Raw genomic sequence first — 17,571 nt, 5'->3', positions numbered from 1 at the left:
ATCAAGTCCAATCATGTTTTCCCTCAACGCTGTAACAATTACTGCTATCCCGTTACGGCTGCTAATAACTGCTGCTCTCTGTCCTCTTTTAAATATAAATAAATATATATATATATATATAATAACCTTGTGCTATCTGTCGTATGTAACTACGTTGACAGTGAGTTGGGAGGTAATAAAAAGGGAATGGATAAGCTATTAAGCTGCCACTCGATCATGGATTCTATTTTTCCTATATAATTATGTCAGAATTAATATTTAGTATGGTTTGAGCTTTGTACGTTCTAACCTATATGAACTCATGATTAATTTTTTTTTAAATGGGTACAATTCCACGCTGAGTACAGAGTGATAATGACCAGCTCATGTTAGGCATAACCTAACATCCTAGACTCGTCGGTTAGACTCGGGTTGGGTCTAGGATAGAGTTATCTAACACCTTGAAAAGCCATATTAATGGTATAAAGAATTGTTCACGTATATTTACGTAGCATCTTTATTATAATTATTTGGAAATAATGAAGTAGCAAACTGCAATGCTAATCAAGGAGTACATCGAAGAGTATTAACTTTTTTTTTAGTGGGTGGGGGCATATTTTAAAGTCACCATCCTCTACGATTGCAATCCAATTAGCCACCATGACCTGGGGCCTGTGAGTACGAATAATTTTGTCACTTATAAAACCATATAGAAATATCGTTATAAACATTTAATGATGAAAAAAAGGTTCATCAAATCACACAGGCTATTCCATATGTAAGCTCTAAGCAATTTGTTGAGTGGATAACACACTTGAATTTGAATTGCGATGGAGCACCATCTTATTTATGAGCTGCATTGGCACATAGCAACCAAACATTAGAATCTATTAGTATAATCTCGGACCCATCTCCTTGGATCAAAGATAGGAGTGTAAACAAGTCATCTGAGTGAGACGGTTTACCCTATGCTCAGTTCAAAACTAATTTCGAACTTAACTTTAGATTCAAACTCAACTCAGCTAAAGTTAAATCGAATTTGAGCCTATTTGAATTTGAAGAATAGGAGGCTAAGTTTGTGAGAGAAAATATCATTAGACTTAGAGTTAGACAGAAATATAATTCATTAAATTAAAAAAATATAATAATTAGAAATATATAAAATACTATCTTTTAGCGAAAGTGAGCGAGCGGGCCTGAGCTGGACTGTGAAATTCAAATAAATCCTAAACCCAGAAGATGGGTAGAAACAATGAAATCCCAATATCTGGACCTAAGTTGAGAGGGATCAGAGATATTTTACCATCAATATCTGGAGCTCGGGAGTACATTCCATAAACTTACGTTTCCCAAGTCCATGCAAGTTAATTTCCATCGACTGCTAATTTACAGATCTACCTCCCATGCGTACAAGGAAATAGATCACATTTATTAGTAGCACGCAGTAAATGCACTCGGCTTATTTTCGTGCTCGTTAGAAAAAGCTACCCGTATTAATACCCCCCTCTGTCAATCCCAACAGAAGAAAAAAGAAAGAAGAAAAAGCTCGGTTTCCGCTTCCTCCTCTTTCACTCGTTAGGAAATGGGCGTTTCCCGGGGTTTGGCAAAAAGCCCGTTTCCCACTCGGGCAAACTACGAACCGGCGGAGGGCGACGTCCTATCGGGTCCCACGATTCTCTGACATGGATCCATTATTGGAGGTGGGTGGGAGGAGTGGTAATTATTTTTCGGGTGTCGATAGCATTCATCTCTTTTGTGCATGGCATCAGCAAGAGCTCAGGCGGCTGTTGGATCGAGGCGGGGATTAGTACGAGTCCTTTTCAGGGTGATAACAATTTGAGGCCCAACATTATTCAAACATTTATTTCTCCTCCTTTCCCTCCTCCCATCTCTCTCCCACTCTACTCGGGCTCTCTCTCTCTCTCTCTCTCTCTAACTTTAATCCTTTTCGCCTTCTTCTTTGCTCCCTTTATTGGGCTAGGATTCTATTCGATCCGAACCCACTTTTATCTTTGTTTAAGCCGCGGCCAGCACTTATACAAGGTACAACCGCATAAAAGCTTCTATGTGATCGTAGGTGAACTAGATTTGAACTAAATTACGAGAGATGGGAGTCGGAGGTGGCTTGTTGGTGGCCAGCCACTTTGTTTTTTCTGTGTTATTTTCTTTTTTATTAAACCATAATAGCTACACCTCTTTCTTTTTTTTTATAACTAAAACTACAAATATAAATATAGTTAACCAAGTCTACAGCTTAAATATTCCTATTTTTTAGTAAATAAATATGTATTTTAGAAAGTTTATGACTGCTTATTAGTACAAAATAACGTTCGCCGTAAAGTAAATGTAGTCCAAAATATATGACATAAAATATATTTAACTTAAAAAAGGAATCATAAGAGAAATGTTATAGGTAACCAGAAAAACGAAGAAAATAGAAAAGATAACTAAAAAATAAGTGGCCTCGTCGAAGAGGGGGGGAACAAGGCAATTAAGTAGGGCGCCGCGAATCGACGATTGATTTATTTACGGGCCAATGCCCTGGTTCCAAAGTCCACTGATCGGACGGTCAGGAAGCAGGGAGACCGCGCTACGAGTGGGCAGGATTTGACAACTCAGGTTGGTTCCTTTTGGTGGGGCCCGGTGGATAGACGTCGTACGGTGTCGTCTTCGTAGCATAGCTGTTGGTGATGACGATTGGGTGTACGGGTGGACCTGCATGCGGGTCCCGGCGTGAATTATTACGGACCGACCTGCTTCACTTTTTTATCCGCAGGACACTGTGTCAGGTTAACCGAACCTCCAGCGCGCCACCAACCCGAGTTTAATCTTTATTCTCCCCCGGTTTCGTTTAATCTTCGTATATGGAATAACTAATCACTATTCATCGGATACAGTCCAATGCCAATCGAAAGACCCTAAAATCCAGTAATCCTCCTCCCTCCATACAACCAACACAGAGGGTTCTTGTTTTCATAATATGATAAAAGTTTACGGGTGCTTTTATAAATATCCACCATCCATGAACAATACTTGGGGTCTCAAGTACGAGTTGAATATAAAAGGTCGTGCGGCCCGGAAACAGGAATTCCTCACATTTGGAGCTAATAGACTGGCTGGAGGTAGCAAATTCCTTCACCCGTGGTCGAAGGGAATCAATCCTCTCTCCAGCTTTCACCATACAGTCATGGCTTCAATGATTGGACTCAATCTTTGCTTTAGTAGAGTATCTATGGTTTGTTATTACTTTAATATAACAACTTTTTATGGGATTCAAGTACACAATGACATGGGCCACGAACAGTAAACTGGGAGTCTCCAGTGAACAGTATCTCACCAAGGCGCAAAAAACATTCTTAAGTAGGAAATTAATTTTCTTTTAGGCGATACCTTTGGGAGATGATGAAGCCCATGGGCCGAGCCAAGTATGTTTGCTGTGGGCCTTAAGTATAATTAGCCGGGTAGTAATCGCAAAGGTTGGAAGATGGTTAGATGGAGATTCCAATCCAAGCCAATACATCAACATGCTGCAACTTGTACACGACCCTGAAACATCCCACATGCAATATTAATTCTATGCCTTCCTCCTATAATACTACGAACAGAGTACACTGTACACGTCTTTTTTTTGTCCTAAAAGAGACACCAGAGATGCATGTCAAAAGAGACCCAGCGGAGCATGTGAAAGGACTTGGCCAGAATAGTAGATCGTTTTCATGGTAACATGTTGATCAGAAACCCCATAAATGGAGCAATTCATCTCATTTATTGAGTATACTTGTTATAAATCTACCCTCAGTTTTACCGATATTTGCCACCACAGTGGTAGTGGTGGGTAATTAGATATTAAGATGTCATAAAGAATAGTTAGCTCTTTGTTTGAGATGGATTATAGTTAGCTTTTTGTTCGAGATGGAACATACTGTAACATGTCGCTTTCGATTCATCATGGATGCCCGATGTGAAGGGGAGAGAGAGAGAGAGAGAGAGGGAGAGAGAGGGTGGGAAAGTTGCCGTCCCATTCCACCTCGGTAAGGAACTCAGTCGAGTCCTCTCCCTCAGATCTCGGGCCCCACGCTCCTGCTTCCCAAGTAGAAACGACTTCTCCCGGACGGCGCTTCTCACGGCGTTAGCGTTGTTGACCTTCGCAAAGTCCCATGCAACATTTATCATTTATCCCACCGACAAACAGTAGGGGCTTTATGCCTCTATCTAGCATAAAAGACCTGATTACAGAGATGAACCTACATTAAATACATTTTTGTGTTTTTTTAATATCTAATTATTTAAGTTTAACAGGTTTTAAAGAGTGCATATATAACGACGTGCGTGTGAAAAGGTATACATACAGAGATAAAATTTTCAAGGGTCTACACGTAAAATACCCTTCCATTTATGACCTCAAAGATGAGAGAGCACTAAGAACAAAACAAACGAGGGCCTGACCCAGACCCAGACAAATGGTCCAGAACTTGACACTACACTATGGCCCATAGGCCATTCTACGAGAAGATAAAAGAGTATACAAAAGCCGAGTGAAAAGTATTGGATGATTATATCACATTTATACGAAAACTAGCCTTTTTAATTTGTCACTCTACATCTATATCCTTGCAAAGTTATTCATGCATGGACGGAAAACAATAAGTTAAAGTTTTTTTTTTTTTAAATTTTTTTTCGGAAAAGAAGAAGAAGAAGATCAACGTTGCAAATTCTTGGCAATTATCTTCCTCTGTTGCTGCATCCAGATCTGCTGCTCTCTAACCACGACCTGCTGCCTTGCGGAGTCATCTAACGATCGACCCGAATCCGACGACCCGACATTGGACGAAGACCCCAAAGCCCCCGTCTCAACCAACAAATTTACCTCACTTGCCCTCGCTGCCTTGAAAGTCGGGGAAGGCAACGCTCCCTTCGACAAGTTCTTGTTGCTGAATCCATGCAGGAATGGGTTGTTATAATTCGCTTGCTCGTTCGAACTACTACCACTGTCTTGCTCGGCCATGTTGCTCGCGCTCTCGAGCAAGAGAAGTTCCCACCCATCCGGATCCGTTTCTTTGCACTCCTCGTACGAGCTCGAAGAAGCTAGAGATGCCCTCGCTGGTAATTGGGTATCTGCTCTCGGGTCGGATACAGCCGATGCCCAGTCAGCACTAGACTGCTGATCCGATAACGTCGCCTCAGATGCTCTATCCTCCAAAATATTCTTCGCCTTATTCGGAATAACCAACTTGGAGAGCCCACTTATCCGGGCGTTATTCGACGGCCGGTTGTCTTTGAGAAACTCTTCTAACGTCTTAACCAACGATCTCGAGATGGTTTGCACGGTTGGGTACTCGGTCACCCTTCCGACACCGATCTTCTTGCACGACACGTAGAACGACTCGAGCTCTTCGAATTGCTTGACGGCGATCGCGCACGCCTTGAAGGTTTCGACGCAGCCGTCGTAGTGGAGATGGAAGAAGTTGTCGAGCAAAAGGGAGAGGCCACTCGAGACGTCGCGGTATAGGTCGAAGCTCTCGCGGACGATTAGGTAGAGGGAGATTTGGATTAGCCTGTTGGTCCTTGCGGCTCCGGTCGGGCGAGTGCTTATGGCGCGGCCGAGTAGTCTCTGCCAGTGCTTGATGTTGTCGATCAGTAGTGGCGGCTTCATGTGGGCGATAGAAGTGGCGGAGCTGGGACTGGGGGAGAAGTGGAGGTTTCGGAGCCGGCCGAGCAGGGCGGACTCGAGCCGCGCGTCGAGGTAGCGCGCGTACGTGCGGACGAAGGCGGTGAAGTCCCACGCGAACGAGATGTTCGACGAATTGTTGCAGAAGGCGGAGAGGTCGAGGAGGCGGCGGGGGCCGGGCTTGGCGGCCTCCCGGGAGAACTCGGCGCTGCCCTCGCGCAGCGCGCGGAAGGCGAGGACGAGGGACTTGAGGGCGACCACCCAGTTGCGGGTGCGGGAGGTGCGGCGGAGGAGGGCTTGGACGGCCCCAGCGGCGGAGGAGGGGGAGGAGACCAGGAGGAGGATGAAGTCGTCCACGTGGCGCTCGTCGATGGGGACCTCGTCATGAGAGGTGGCCTTGAGGACGGCCACGTCGATTGCGGCGTGCTTGGAGACCTTGGCGAGGCTTAGGCTCGTCTGGTCCTTGACCGCGTCGACGGCTCGCCAGAATTTGCTCGGCATCGTTGCCACCCAAGGAGATGCGGGTACTCTTCTTCTCCTTCTCTTTGGCTTCCCTCCCCTTCTTGGCTTTGCATTGGGGAAGGGAAATGAGGGAGTTTGTGGGGTGACGGGTTGACGTTTTTAGAGCTCGAGGAAACGGAGGATTCGGTGGGGTCAACGGGATTTCCGTTGACTAAGTTTGGCGAGAAATGTTTTGATGCGCAGATATCGAGTTACCAAATAAAGCAGAGGACTGGGTCTGTATGCCTTTTTTAAGGGGAACAGCATATAGATAGTTCCATCATTCTTTGATCAACTATAAGAAAATAAATTACCTCATAAAAGTGAGTAAACCTATATAAAGATTGAACTGCTTAGAAGTACAGATGCATTTAGCAAATGATCATATAGAAGTGCTCAGATGTAATAGCCTCTTAAACAAAACGACGTTTTAATTTTGCTGATTGTCAAGAAGGGGCCTTCTTGCAATTAAGGATAAGGATTCTTTGACAAGGCCTAAAGAGAGGTGGATTTGATAGACAAGTCGAGTGTTCTAATTTCTAACGAAAATATTCTGTCCGCTTAGTAATAAGGAGATCCTACGGAAACACCACAATGACTTAGATTTCATTAACTCAATTCCAGGAAGCACAATTCATATCTAACGAATTCCACCAGAACTGCATAGAATCATTATCTTCATCAACATTTGCATACAAGGGATGCGTGTCCAGTGATCGGAACCCAAAATTTAAAACGTAAAAATTCTCATTGGTATTGAGGAAACACGACAGCTCATTACAACCCAAAGGGCAGAAAATGCTCAGAAACTTAAACTGGAAGGAGAAGAACGAAAGGCCCACAACTCCAATCTCCTCCTCATTTTCCCTTCGCCACTTTCCAAAGATATCTCCCGCTTGCCATATCCAAGAACACCAATAACCCATCGCTAATCATCTGTTCATATGAAAATCCAATTAGACGAAGACCCATTAATCTTTTATGCCAAGAAAACAGGGACTAACCTTGCTCGTGGTTTTCTTCGATTCCTCGACGGATACTTCGATTTCCGATGCCTCTGTGGGAATGGGAGGAGGAGGGGACCGGACCGACTTCCAGGCGAGGTATCCAGCGAGGGCGGCAGAGAGGAAGACGAGGATAAAGCGAAGCGGGCACATGTCCGGCGAGTGGGATCCGATCAATGGAAGGGGTAAGATTACACCGGATGGAAGTAAAGCAAATCTCCCGATAAAGATGGATTGGTCAAGGGAACGAGGAGGGGAGAGGATGGGCAAAAGATAATTTTGGGGACGAAGAGGCGCGTGCAGGATTTAAACGGCTCATATTTGCTGATTGTGATCGGACGGTGATGGCATCACATCTGATGCTAGACGAGGCTATCACTGTCGGCCTACTAAGGTATTTTGCGAGAGAAAGAGAAGCAATATATATATATATATATATATATATATATATATATATATTATGAAGATGCACTAACGATTCAACGTAATTCAGACCCTTAGGGAGCATTGTGTTGCCGTTGCATTACATTTTACATAGTTTGTCGAGTCTTGAGAGCTCATGGATGACGCTACACAGAATGTACAATTGATCTGATCAACCACTATATTTTACCACAAGTTTTTAATTGCATCCGTTTCCTACGCTATACTCAATCTTCATAACTTAGAAACTCAAGAAACCAACATAAAGACGCAAATGAAACTGATCAATAGCTCTTACAAAGTACTATTGGTAGCAAAAAAATAGTGTTATCGAACAATAGCTGAACCTCTGATTTCAATTATCATAACAAGCACCCCCTTTCCATCATTTTATTGTCACGCTACAACAATCTTGTGAATAAAGGCGATAAACTTTAAATTGTGTTGATTGAGCTACAGAATTCCTAGCCTAACTCCCAATGACTAGAAAAGGATACGCCCTTGAACGTCATTCCTTATACCAGCTAAATGATGGGCTTTTTACATCACATTGCAATGTAACGAGATTTAAAAGTGATAATTTCTTTTTTGATTAAGAAAGTGACACTTAATGTGGGTGGCCACAAAAAGGTACACAGCTTCCAACATCTATGGTCAGCCGTCAGCATCTCCGTCTCCTTATAACGGAGACAAAGGCTTCCGCGCCAGCAGTCACTTGGTTTTACGATCCCCGTTGTAGTTATCAACCAGTCTCTCAACATCCTTATAAAAAAGGCCTTCCACAAGAAATCCATCCTTGGTGAACCTGACAAGAAGAGAGAGAATGCATGAAGATTATAGTATCACATAGAGCATGGGTACAAAGAGATGTGTCTATGAACCAAAGACATAGAAATACTTATTTCTACCCATTGGGGGGATTATGACACGGTTCAAGCATGAAAAAATGATGACCCTTTCTCACTGTCAGGTAAGTTTAAATCCACTCTCAAACATAGCATCTAATGGCCCAGTTCAAGGACAAATAAAAACAATCTCCTTTACTTAGTTTTACCAATTAATTGCTGCAGGTAAATTGCTGCAGCAATTTGATAAATCCACATTAAGATTGCATCTGCCCCAAATTATAGTGAAGATCTTTAGGACAACCAGATATAGTCAGAATGAAGAAGACCTGTCAATGATGGATTGGAATTGCTGACATAATGGCCAAAATAAAAGGCTGCACACTCACCATTTCGTGACACTCCTAGTTAGTTTAACTGTTCCATTGGCAGAAATGGACTTCGGATCTGCACTGGCTATAGTAAGTGTGTACAAGTCCGAGAATCTTGGCAACTTAGAAGACACGACCAGTCCAGTGCTATTGAAAGACCCCTGCATGCAACAAGAAAACAAAGACTTAGTAAATTGCCTTGTGAATACAATCAGCTCAATTTTGCTGAAAGATACCTACAAACAAACAAGTAAACATTGTGTAAGCGTATATCATATATGCACATAAAGCCAACTTTGACCAAATGATATTTATAGACAACAAAATATTGGAAAAAATTGGTACCAAACAAATTAAATGAAGTGCAATGGGTCTGAGTTTCCTTGCTCACAATGAAGATTCAAGACTTTACACTCCAAATCCAATAAAATTGACCTTTCATAAAATAGCAACTAAGCTAATTCTTCCAGGAGCTTCTTGCAAGATCCTTGAATTAATATTTCTTCAAATGGTCTTTCCTGGTAATAAGATCTGGAATAGTCTCACATGATGAAATAGAATTTCTATCTTTTCCATTTATACCCCTTCAATCTTTTCAACGGAAAAAGCAATGTACCTCTTTATTTGTTTCATACGTTAAGAGAAATAAATATTAGCAAAAGCAGATTACATCCAGTTGCTAATGTGGAATTAATGTCTTGATCTTAACCCACTGCTCCTTAAACATAGCTGCCTCAACCACAGGGATGCAAATCATAACTCATAAGCAGTACCATTCAGGCCGCATTCGAAGTCTGCCAAAGCCTTCAACAATAAAATCTTAAGCATGTACAGGATGTCACGCGAATTGAAGTTTGTATTCAATGATACAGACTCCTGATGATTTAGTTCTTGATTGACATAGATTTCGTTGACCTAATATAATCTTTCTTACATATGCTACTATATTATTTTCTTTTGCTCATCAGAGGTGTTAATCTATTACTTACTGTTCGCAAACTGCCTAGCAATCTAGGGTTAGTCCCCTTTTGCTCATCTACCTACCACTTGTAGCCTTTTAAACCTTCCTTAAACAAGACTCCTTTTGCCCTCGTCTTCAGTCATTAACTACTAAAGAACAAGGAAGAAATTTTAAAAAGACTCAGTGTCATCATTTCTGGTGTACACACCAATTTGAAATAATAAGATGAAAATACTATGCAGTGTAAACAACCCAAACAAACTACTCCAACAGCTCTTAGTTGACGAAAGTGTCTTCCAATTAAAAGAACATCAAGCAAAATGTCTTCCACAGACCCTAAAACATGTCCAACTAAACCAACATCTATTCAGGATTCAAGTACTATGTCAACTCAACTTAAAACCTCTAATATTGCAATAAAATTGAAGTAATGTAATTACATAATTCATACTCTAATTGAAATTAAGGGAGAAAGATTAGGAAAACAAAGTGCAATATTTAACATTTCCACAAGCAAAAGTAACAGCATGTAGCTGAATAAGCATTCATCCAAAATAAGCAAAAATAATAAAACTAGTTTTATACTAATTATTAACAGCTATTAAAATTTTGATACCATGTTAATTCCAGTGGTTATGTAAATTAACTCACATCCTCTAACGAGAACAGGTGAAATAGAAAAAACATTCGAGTTCTACAAACTAGACTAACGTGCTAAATATTCCGTACAACCTTAATCTTTTTAATCTCTTTAAACGAAACAAAAAAGAGGCAACTCACAGCGGGAGGGTAAGTGAAAAGGATAGCATTCTTCTCCTTCGTGTAGCTAATGAACTGCAACAGCCCGTTAAAGACTATATACTTGCCCGAGTCAAGAATCAAACAATCTCCCAAAATAAATTAATCCCCCCAGTTCCAATTAACAAAAAATAAAACCAGTAAACAATGAATAAAGGATATAATCCGATGCATCCGATGAGGAAATCCTTGTTCTCCGGGAACTTCTTGGGGTAGAACTGTGCGAGAAGCGCGATGGCCATGATGATGGATCCAATCAGCAACCTTACGTTGCTCAGCCTCACGTCCTCCACGTATCCACGGCCGGTGACGATCTAAAACACAGACAAATCCACACCGTTCTCAGAAACTCTACGAGGTGGAATAGCTCAAAGGAATCCCTAGCGACCGCAGGAGAGAGACAGAGAGAGAGAGAGAGATCTTTTACCTCAGTGACGGATTCATCGAGAAGGTGTTTGATGGAATGGGGATCGAGGAGGTTCGCCTTCTTAGGGTTCTTCGCGGCGCCGCTGCTCGCCATTTTTAGCTCCCTTTTTTCGCCTTCTACTCGCCGGAAAAGTTCTCTCTATTTTCTTTCAGAGCTTTCCTATGGACCTTCGCCGCCTTTACTGAGCCCAGATGGGCTTTGTCTCATGGGTTCGAACAAGGACTGGGCTTTGAACCTTGAGACCGTAATGGAACTGGATGTTAGCATTAAAATGTGACAGAAATAAAATTAATTTTTTCACTATTAATAATTTTCATGTTTTATCATATTGCTTAATCGTAATCTAATAAAAGGGTTAAGTTGATTGAAGATAATTATGTAATTTTATTTTTATTCACAAATTAATAACGTGATATATTTTTTAGGAGTATAATAATCATTAGACATATTCCATCAATGCCATATTGTAAAGAAGGTGTAGATGTAATGAACACTTTTATCATATTACTTATATTCTATTTCTAAACTGCTTAGGCTAAGGTGAGGATAAAGATAGGGCCGCTCTTTTTAAATAGGTCGCTTTTGCTTTTGCTGAACGATCATAAAAAATAACATAGTATGGAAAAAAAATCCCATTCTAATTGTTTAGACTGCAGTACGTGTAAGAGTAATAACACAGAGTAAATGAAGTAATGCACAGTCTTCAATTATCAAAAAGTTTCTAAAACTTCAGTCAAGAGCATTCACAAAGGCCAGAGGTACAATTAATGTCCTGTACACTTCAGTTACACTGAAGCAATAGCCTCGGCTTCTTTCTGACACATGACTGAAGTAGTTCTAACAGCTGGACTGAGACTAATAGAAGTAGGGTGTCTTTTCTGGACAAGCTAAGGAGTCTTAATACTGCTTTTAATGCTCTTATCCCTAGCATCAGAAAGAAGAGAACAGAAGAAAATCTTGGCGCAGTATCTATCACACATGAGGAGTTAATGAACAGCATCTCAACCTGATATCCAGAAAGCCATAAGAGTGAGAATTCATGATATTGTAGAAAAACTGCAAAGCCTCCTCTGATATATATATATATGCACCTCAGAATTGGTGTCTTAACTGTCTAACAAGATAGAGGAGGTAAGCTACAGTTCGACATGTCTAATTTATTTTTTCAAGTTGAGAATCTACTTCCATTCTACTTATTGTGTTAGCAAATAACTCCAATGAATGGCTACAGATTTTGATATAAAAGACATGGGAAAGGGTTGGATTGCTTGCGCGATTCTCTTCTCGTTGGTCTTTGCCCAACAAATCGAGTATTCAGGTAAAACACTACGAACTTGGTAATTGAAAAATACGTTGAAGAATATATGTATCTGCGCATCAGACATTTTTTCCTTACTTAAATCTTGCACGCAGGTAGCATTGGCGTGTGTTATGGGATGTTAGGTGACAACCTTCCACCTCCTTCTGCCGTCGTAGCCCTCTACAAGAAGTACAACATCAACAAGATGAGGCTCTTCCACCCAGACAGTGAAACCCTCCATGCCCTCAGATCGAGTGGCATCTCCGTTGTTCTTGGTGTCAGAAACGAAGAGATAATTAGCCTGGCATCCAACATAAAAGCCACAGATAACTGGGTAAATTCATACGTTGTCCCCTACAACGATGTCAACATCCAATATGTCGTCGTGGGCAACGAGGTCATTCCAGGTGAGCTGGGCAAGTACGTTGCCCCCGCCATAGAGTATCTACGCCACTCGCTCAATAATAAGGGCTTTGGTAGGGTAGTTTTAACTACAGCAGTGTCAGGCACTGCTCTTGCTAATTCCTACCGACCGTCTCAAACGGTCTTCTCCCCCGGTGCGATCGCTGACATGAAGGCAGTCATAGATGTTTTAAGACATTATGGAGATGACCAACATGTGGTGATGGCTAATGTTTACCCTTACTTTGCCTACGCTGCTGAGCCGCAGTATATTTCGATAGAATATGCTCAGTTTTTATCTCAACAGCCAGTCGTGAGAGATGGGATCTTTCATTACTACAATCTCTTTGATGCCATGGTTGATAGTTACTACGCTGCGATGGAGAAGGTTGGGGGAGGCATGCTGAGGATTCTGGCATCGGAATCAGGTTGGCCGTCTGCGGGAAATGGGAATTTCACTACGCGTGAGCTTGCTCAGAGGTATAACAGGAACTTGATCGATCACATTGCGAGAAAGAGGACACCAAGGAGGCCGAATGTTCCAATTGATGGGTTCATATTTGCTATGTTCAATGAGAACAAGAAGCCTGCAGGGATCGAGCAGAATTGGGGATTGTTTTATCCTGATGGAAGGCCGGTGTACCCTTTACTCTGAGGTGTGCCTATTTGTGAGATGAAATAAAATTATATATTTGATGCTTTCGAATTATTTCCTACTTGCAATTCGTATCATGATATGCTTTTAATTCGTTTATATGCCTCGACCAATTAATACACATTGTAAACCAGCTACTCTAATTCTACTATTCGTAGAGTTATTCCAGCTTCACCTACAATGTAGTTCTTCCACTCCTGCTGCAGATTCTCAAGCATGAATATATGAAGACAATTAAGCGATTACGTGGTTCAATACTATTTATTCTTAAACGTCTTGCAGCAATGCTGGATCAGAGTCGTGACTGGGGTTTATCCATAAACGGATAGTCAGTGAAACCAACCACAGGATCCTGCGTATAAAATGTAGCCCTCACGTATCGGTTCAAGGGGGCATTAACTTTAAACCGCTCGACCAAATCCGGATTCGCTATAAACAGCCTCCCATATGACACCAGATCCGCATCAGCATTCTCCACCGCTTCCACACCGAGTTCCCTCGTGTACCCGCCGCTACACATGAACGTCCCCTCGTAGGCTGCCCTGCATGCCTGCATCAGACGGCTCTCCTCTTCCGCACTCCCATGTCTCCCTGACTCAGTCTGCCCGTATGCAGTGTACCTTGGCTGCGTGATGTGGAGGTACGCGAGCTGTTGGCCGAATGCGCGCTGGATCGCATTGAGCCGCTCGATCACAGCCAGGCCAAGGCGTAGTGGGTCAGAGTCATATGCGTCGAGGTGGTCAATAGCAGGAGAGATCCGAACTGCAACTCGGTCAGCTCCAATGGCAGAGGCCACGGACCGGGTCAGCTCATCGATGAACCGGCAACGGTTCAAGAGTGAGCCACCATAGGAGTCGGACCGGTCGTTGATACCATCTTTGAGGAATTGATCAATTAGGTAGCCATGAGCGCCATGAATCTCAATGCCATCAAAGCCTGTAGATGTACAGTGGATTATTGATCTACTTATCTAGAGATACGTAGGATTTAACAAAGTTGCGGATAAAATTCTTATACCTGCTTCAATGGCATTTAAGGCAGCTTGACGGTATTGTTGGATTATCTCTGGTATCTCTGATGTGGCAAGCCGTCTAGGGCTAGGGTACTTGCCATAGGAACCGTCAGGCATTAATATCCTCCACCTGCTTGATATTGGTTTATCGGTTGATGATATTGGAGCTGCACTTCCTGGTTGGTACACTGTAAAATAAAAGAGTTCAGTTAGTACAAAAACTTTGTAAGGACGTAGTTGTTGAATCTAAAGTTTGTCAAGTGAATAGCTAACCAAACATTTCAGAACAAACATGGCATAAGAATTTGATTAATTATCTTAAAGACAACATCTTATAGTACCAGGAATATGTCGTATGGCTGAAGCTGAAAAAACTTCAAGCAACATAAACTGGTTTAGTTCATGTTCCAATATTAGTATCTTCTCTAAATCTTACAAATTTGTAAGGTGACATTCACATAGTGCGAGTCATAATAGAATTAGACTAACTGTGGAAAGGGAAAAGCTCATTCTCTTCTCCAATTCGACAATTCCAATATAATTTTCACTTTCTACTCTCTTTCTACATGGAAGAAATGAAAATTTAATGATTCTCAGTAGCTTTGCAGGGTGAACCTGAAATCCTACATTAAAGTCTTAAAAATTCTGCAGGGCTTAGCAACATGATCAGGTGACTATTTGATGGTTACCTCTGCATAACTTGATGGTTATCTTTGCATACCTTCAGCGTGGAGTATCTTATTTCATACAGAAAACTGAAACTAATACTATTGTTTCGAAAACAGACTTCCACATGATGCAGAATGATTTTTAAGAGCAAAATTGAGGTGCTTAAATTAATGTGTGTCTAGTGACCACTGAACATCAATTTGGCACCCAAATGAAACAAACCTTGATTAGAAGCCCGACCAACATGCCATAATTGGCAAAATATGGTGCTTCCCTTTGCATGAACAGCGTCCACCACCTTCTTCCATGCTTCTATCTGCTCTCTCGTGTAAATTCCAGGTGAATGAGGGAACCTATATGAGGGAGTTCATATCAGCATTTGTAGTTCAATACTGTACAATGAGAGATAATTTGGAACAGTTAGGACCTGATTAGTAGGGAAGAACCAGCATAGTGGCATCCAAATTTCCAATATAACTGACCTTTTCTATTTGAGCAGAATGAAATAGGTAATTCCTTAAAGCATTAAAGTTGCAAGAAAAAATTTCAACCCTGGTGTGCTTTTCAGATGATTGTAGTTGATTGTCGTTCCAACATATTAAATGGATCCTATGGTCCAATTATAGATGAACCTTCATATTAAATGTAACCCGAAGGGCTTAAACCGTCGCTGACTCTCTAATAATGCAAGTTGGTTAGCTATAAAATGAATTACTTCGCAAACCCTTTAGGACATAGCCCAACATTTATAATTAATCTGAATTGGTGGCTGAACGTAGAACCTACCAACTGGTTATTTCTGAATTTTAAGATACAGATGGTGGCTATTAATTTCAGCTTCTTAATGTACCAGAATCAGTTGTAATATATTAAAACAATAACCCAATTCCCACTTGTTAGCAATTTGCAAGCATCTATTTGATTCTTTCACTCAGTTTCAGAAAGAGGGCTTAATTTATTCTAAGATAACTGGTACAGCGTAGACATTCTTATATTTGCTCACGGAGGAGGTTGACATATTACTTAAAAAATTATTTTGACTTTACTGATAACGAAGAAACATCATTTGTTTACTTCATAATAATTTAGCTCGTAGGGAAATTTAGTGCAGAAGAGATGCTAAATTTGAAATAACACCCACTACACTGCAAATCCCAACAGAGTGTCATAATTCCAGATTCATCATTTATTATGTTCCCTTATGATTATTCTACTTCAGCAAGCCAACTGCATATAATATCGATCTTGGCTACGGCATCTAATCATACATGGCAAAGAATCTAACAAACATGTAGCAGAAAGACGAGGATACCCCGCTCCGGTCGGTGAAATTACGGTGCCCTCCGTTATGAGAAATCCACCCTCCGTGGATCTCTGCACGTAGTACTCTACGTTGGCTGGCTGCGGTACTCCGTTCAGCGCGCGGCACCTCGTCATCGGCGCCAAAACGATCCTGCGGATGTAAATAATTCAAACGCATAAGGGTAAATCGGTGATCCTAAAAAATATATCCTCGCACACACAACCAAAACATCACACTTCTTTCGCCTAGTCAATCTCTTCCGACATCTATCCGTCTCCTTCTCCAATCCGACCCGAAAGCTTCGAAGTTAGATTGAGGAAGAGAGAGATCACCTGTGAGAAAGGCGGAATCGGCCCATCTGATAGGGCGAGAAGAGGGAGGGCCGTTGATTTGGTGATTTCTCCATCGGATCCGTCCACGTGACACCGGAAAGAGAGGGAGGAACTGGAGTGGAGAGCAAATGATCGGGATATTATGTAGCTAGGCGAAGAGGAGTACTAATTATTGGTGGGTGGCGAGAAAGGTAAGGAAGACAAAGTGATATCGCGAGGAAGGTGGAGTAGATCTGGTCACCTTCCGCCAACATCTACCATAATCAACGATATGTGGAGGGGGAGGAGGAATCTTCTCACCTGGCGGTGACGGTATTCAACTTGGTATTGGAGAAGGATATAGGAATCCTGGAGAATAAGTCAATGGTGGATGTCGGTCTAAACTCACGTTTTTCTCCTTCTGCATGTGTGATTGCAGCTGATCGGCTGTCTGGGTCTCCGGACAAGTCTTGCTACTTCATCTTTGTCTATGGACACGTAGTCTCTTTTGTTCTTAACCCGCATAGCGATCTCATTTTGTTGGGTTAATAATGGCTCAAATAGTTGCAAAGGAGAATAGAATATGAGATCCGATTTTTGTAAAGGACAAGATTGTCATCATCCAAAATAGCCCTCACATGGCCTAGTAATAAGTGGGCTTTTGTTTTACCCCTTTGTTGCAGGGGCAAAGTACTAAAGTATCGACCCTCGTACTTGTTTGGGCCGCACCATTAATATGGGCCTTTCCATACTTTAATAAGAGAGGCCCAAATTATTTCACATAAAAAAGCCTAATACTTTGCTGCTTGCTTTTTGTGCAGCTAAATTTCCTCACCCAAATGCTTTGACTAAAAGTTTCTTTCATGTTTCTTTTTTTTGTTTTTTGTTGAGAGAGAGAGAGAGAGAGAGAGAGAGAAAGAGAATGGGACTAGGTACCATCTA

General features: G+C 41.7%; 3 protein-coding genes across 3 annotated transcripts; 1 reads left to right on the top strand and 2 right to left on the bottom strand.

Moving 5' to 3' along the window:
* Positions 1-7,877: 7,877 nt before the first annotated feature.
* LOC140778720 (signal peptidase complex subunit 2-like) lies at positions 7,878-11,178 on the bottom strand. The gene is made up of 5 exons (XM_073123566.1): positions 10,978-11,178; positions 10,713-10,864; positions 10,533-10,614; positions 8,810-8,952; positions 7,878-8,380 (listed from the first exon to the last, which is right to left on the bottom strand). Exons 1-5 carry the CDS (start codon positions 11,068-11,070, stop codon positions 8,287-8,289), a joined length of 564 nt encoding a protein of 187 aa, XP_072979667.1. The 5' UTR covers positions 11,071-11,178; the 3' UTR covers positions 7,878-8,286.
* Positions 11,179-12,112: 934 nt separating this feature from the next.
* On the top strand, positions 12,113-13,432 carry LOC140778717 (glucan endo-1,3-beta-glucosidase-like). Its single transcript, XM_073123560.1, has one exon. It carries the CDS (start codon positions 12,414-12,416, stop codon positions 13,332-13,334), a length of 921 nt encoding a protein of 306 aa, XP_072979661.1. The 5' UTR covers positions 12,113-12,413; the 3' UTR covers positions 13,335-13,432.
* Positions 13,433-13,568: 136 nt separating this feature from the next.
* On the bottom strand, positions 13,569-16,935 carry LOC140778715 (12-oxophytodienoate reductase 7). The gene is made up of 5 exons (XM_073123558.1): positions 16,651-16,935; positions 16,328-16,468; positions 15,238-15,368; positions 14,352-14,534; positions 13,569-14,270 (listed from the first exon to the last, which is right to left on the bottom strand). Exons 1-5 carry the CDS (start codon positions 16,722-16,724, stop codon positions 13,627-13,629), a joined length of 1,173 nt encoding a protein of 390 aa, XP_072979659.1. The 5' UTR covers positions 16,725-16,935; the 3' UTR covers positions 13,569-13,626.
* Between the last annotated feature and the right edge of the window lie 636 nt (positions 16,936-17,571).

The sequence above is a fragment of the Typha angustifolia genome, chromosome 15 (assembly GCF_048772165.1).
Source record: "Typha angustifolia cultivar Huaian chromosome 15, ASM4877216v1, whole genome shotgun sequence".
NCBI classification, from domain to species: domain Eukaryota; kingdom Viridiplantae; phylum Streptophyta; class Magnoliopsida; order Poales; family Typhaceae; genus Typha; species Typha angustifolia.
This window is presented reverse-complemented; position numbering and strand designations above follow the sequence as displayed.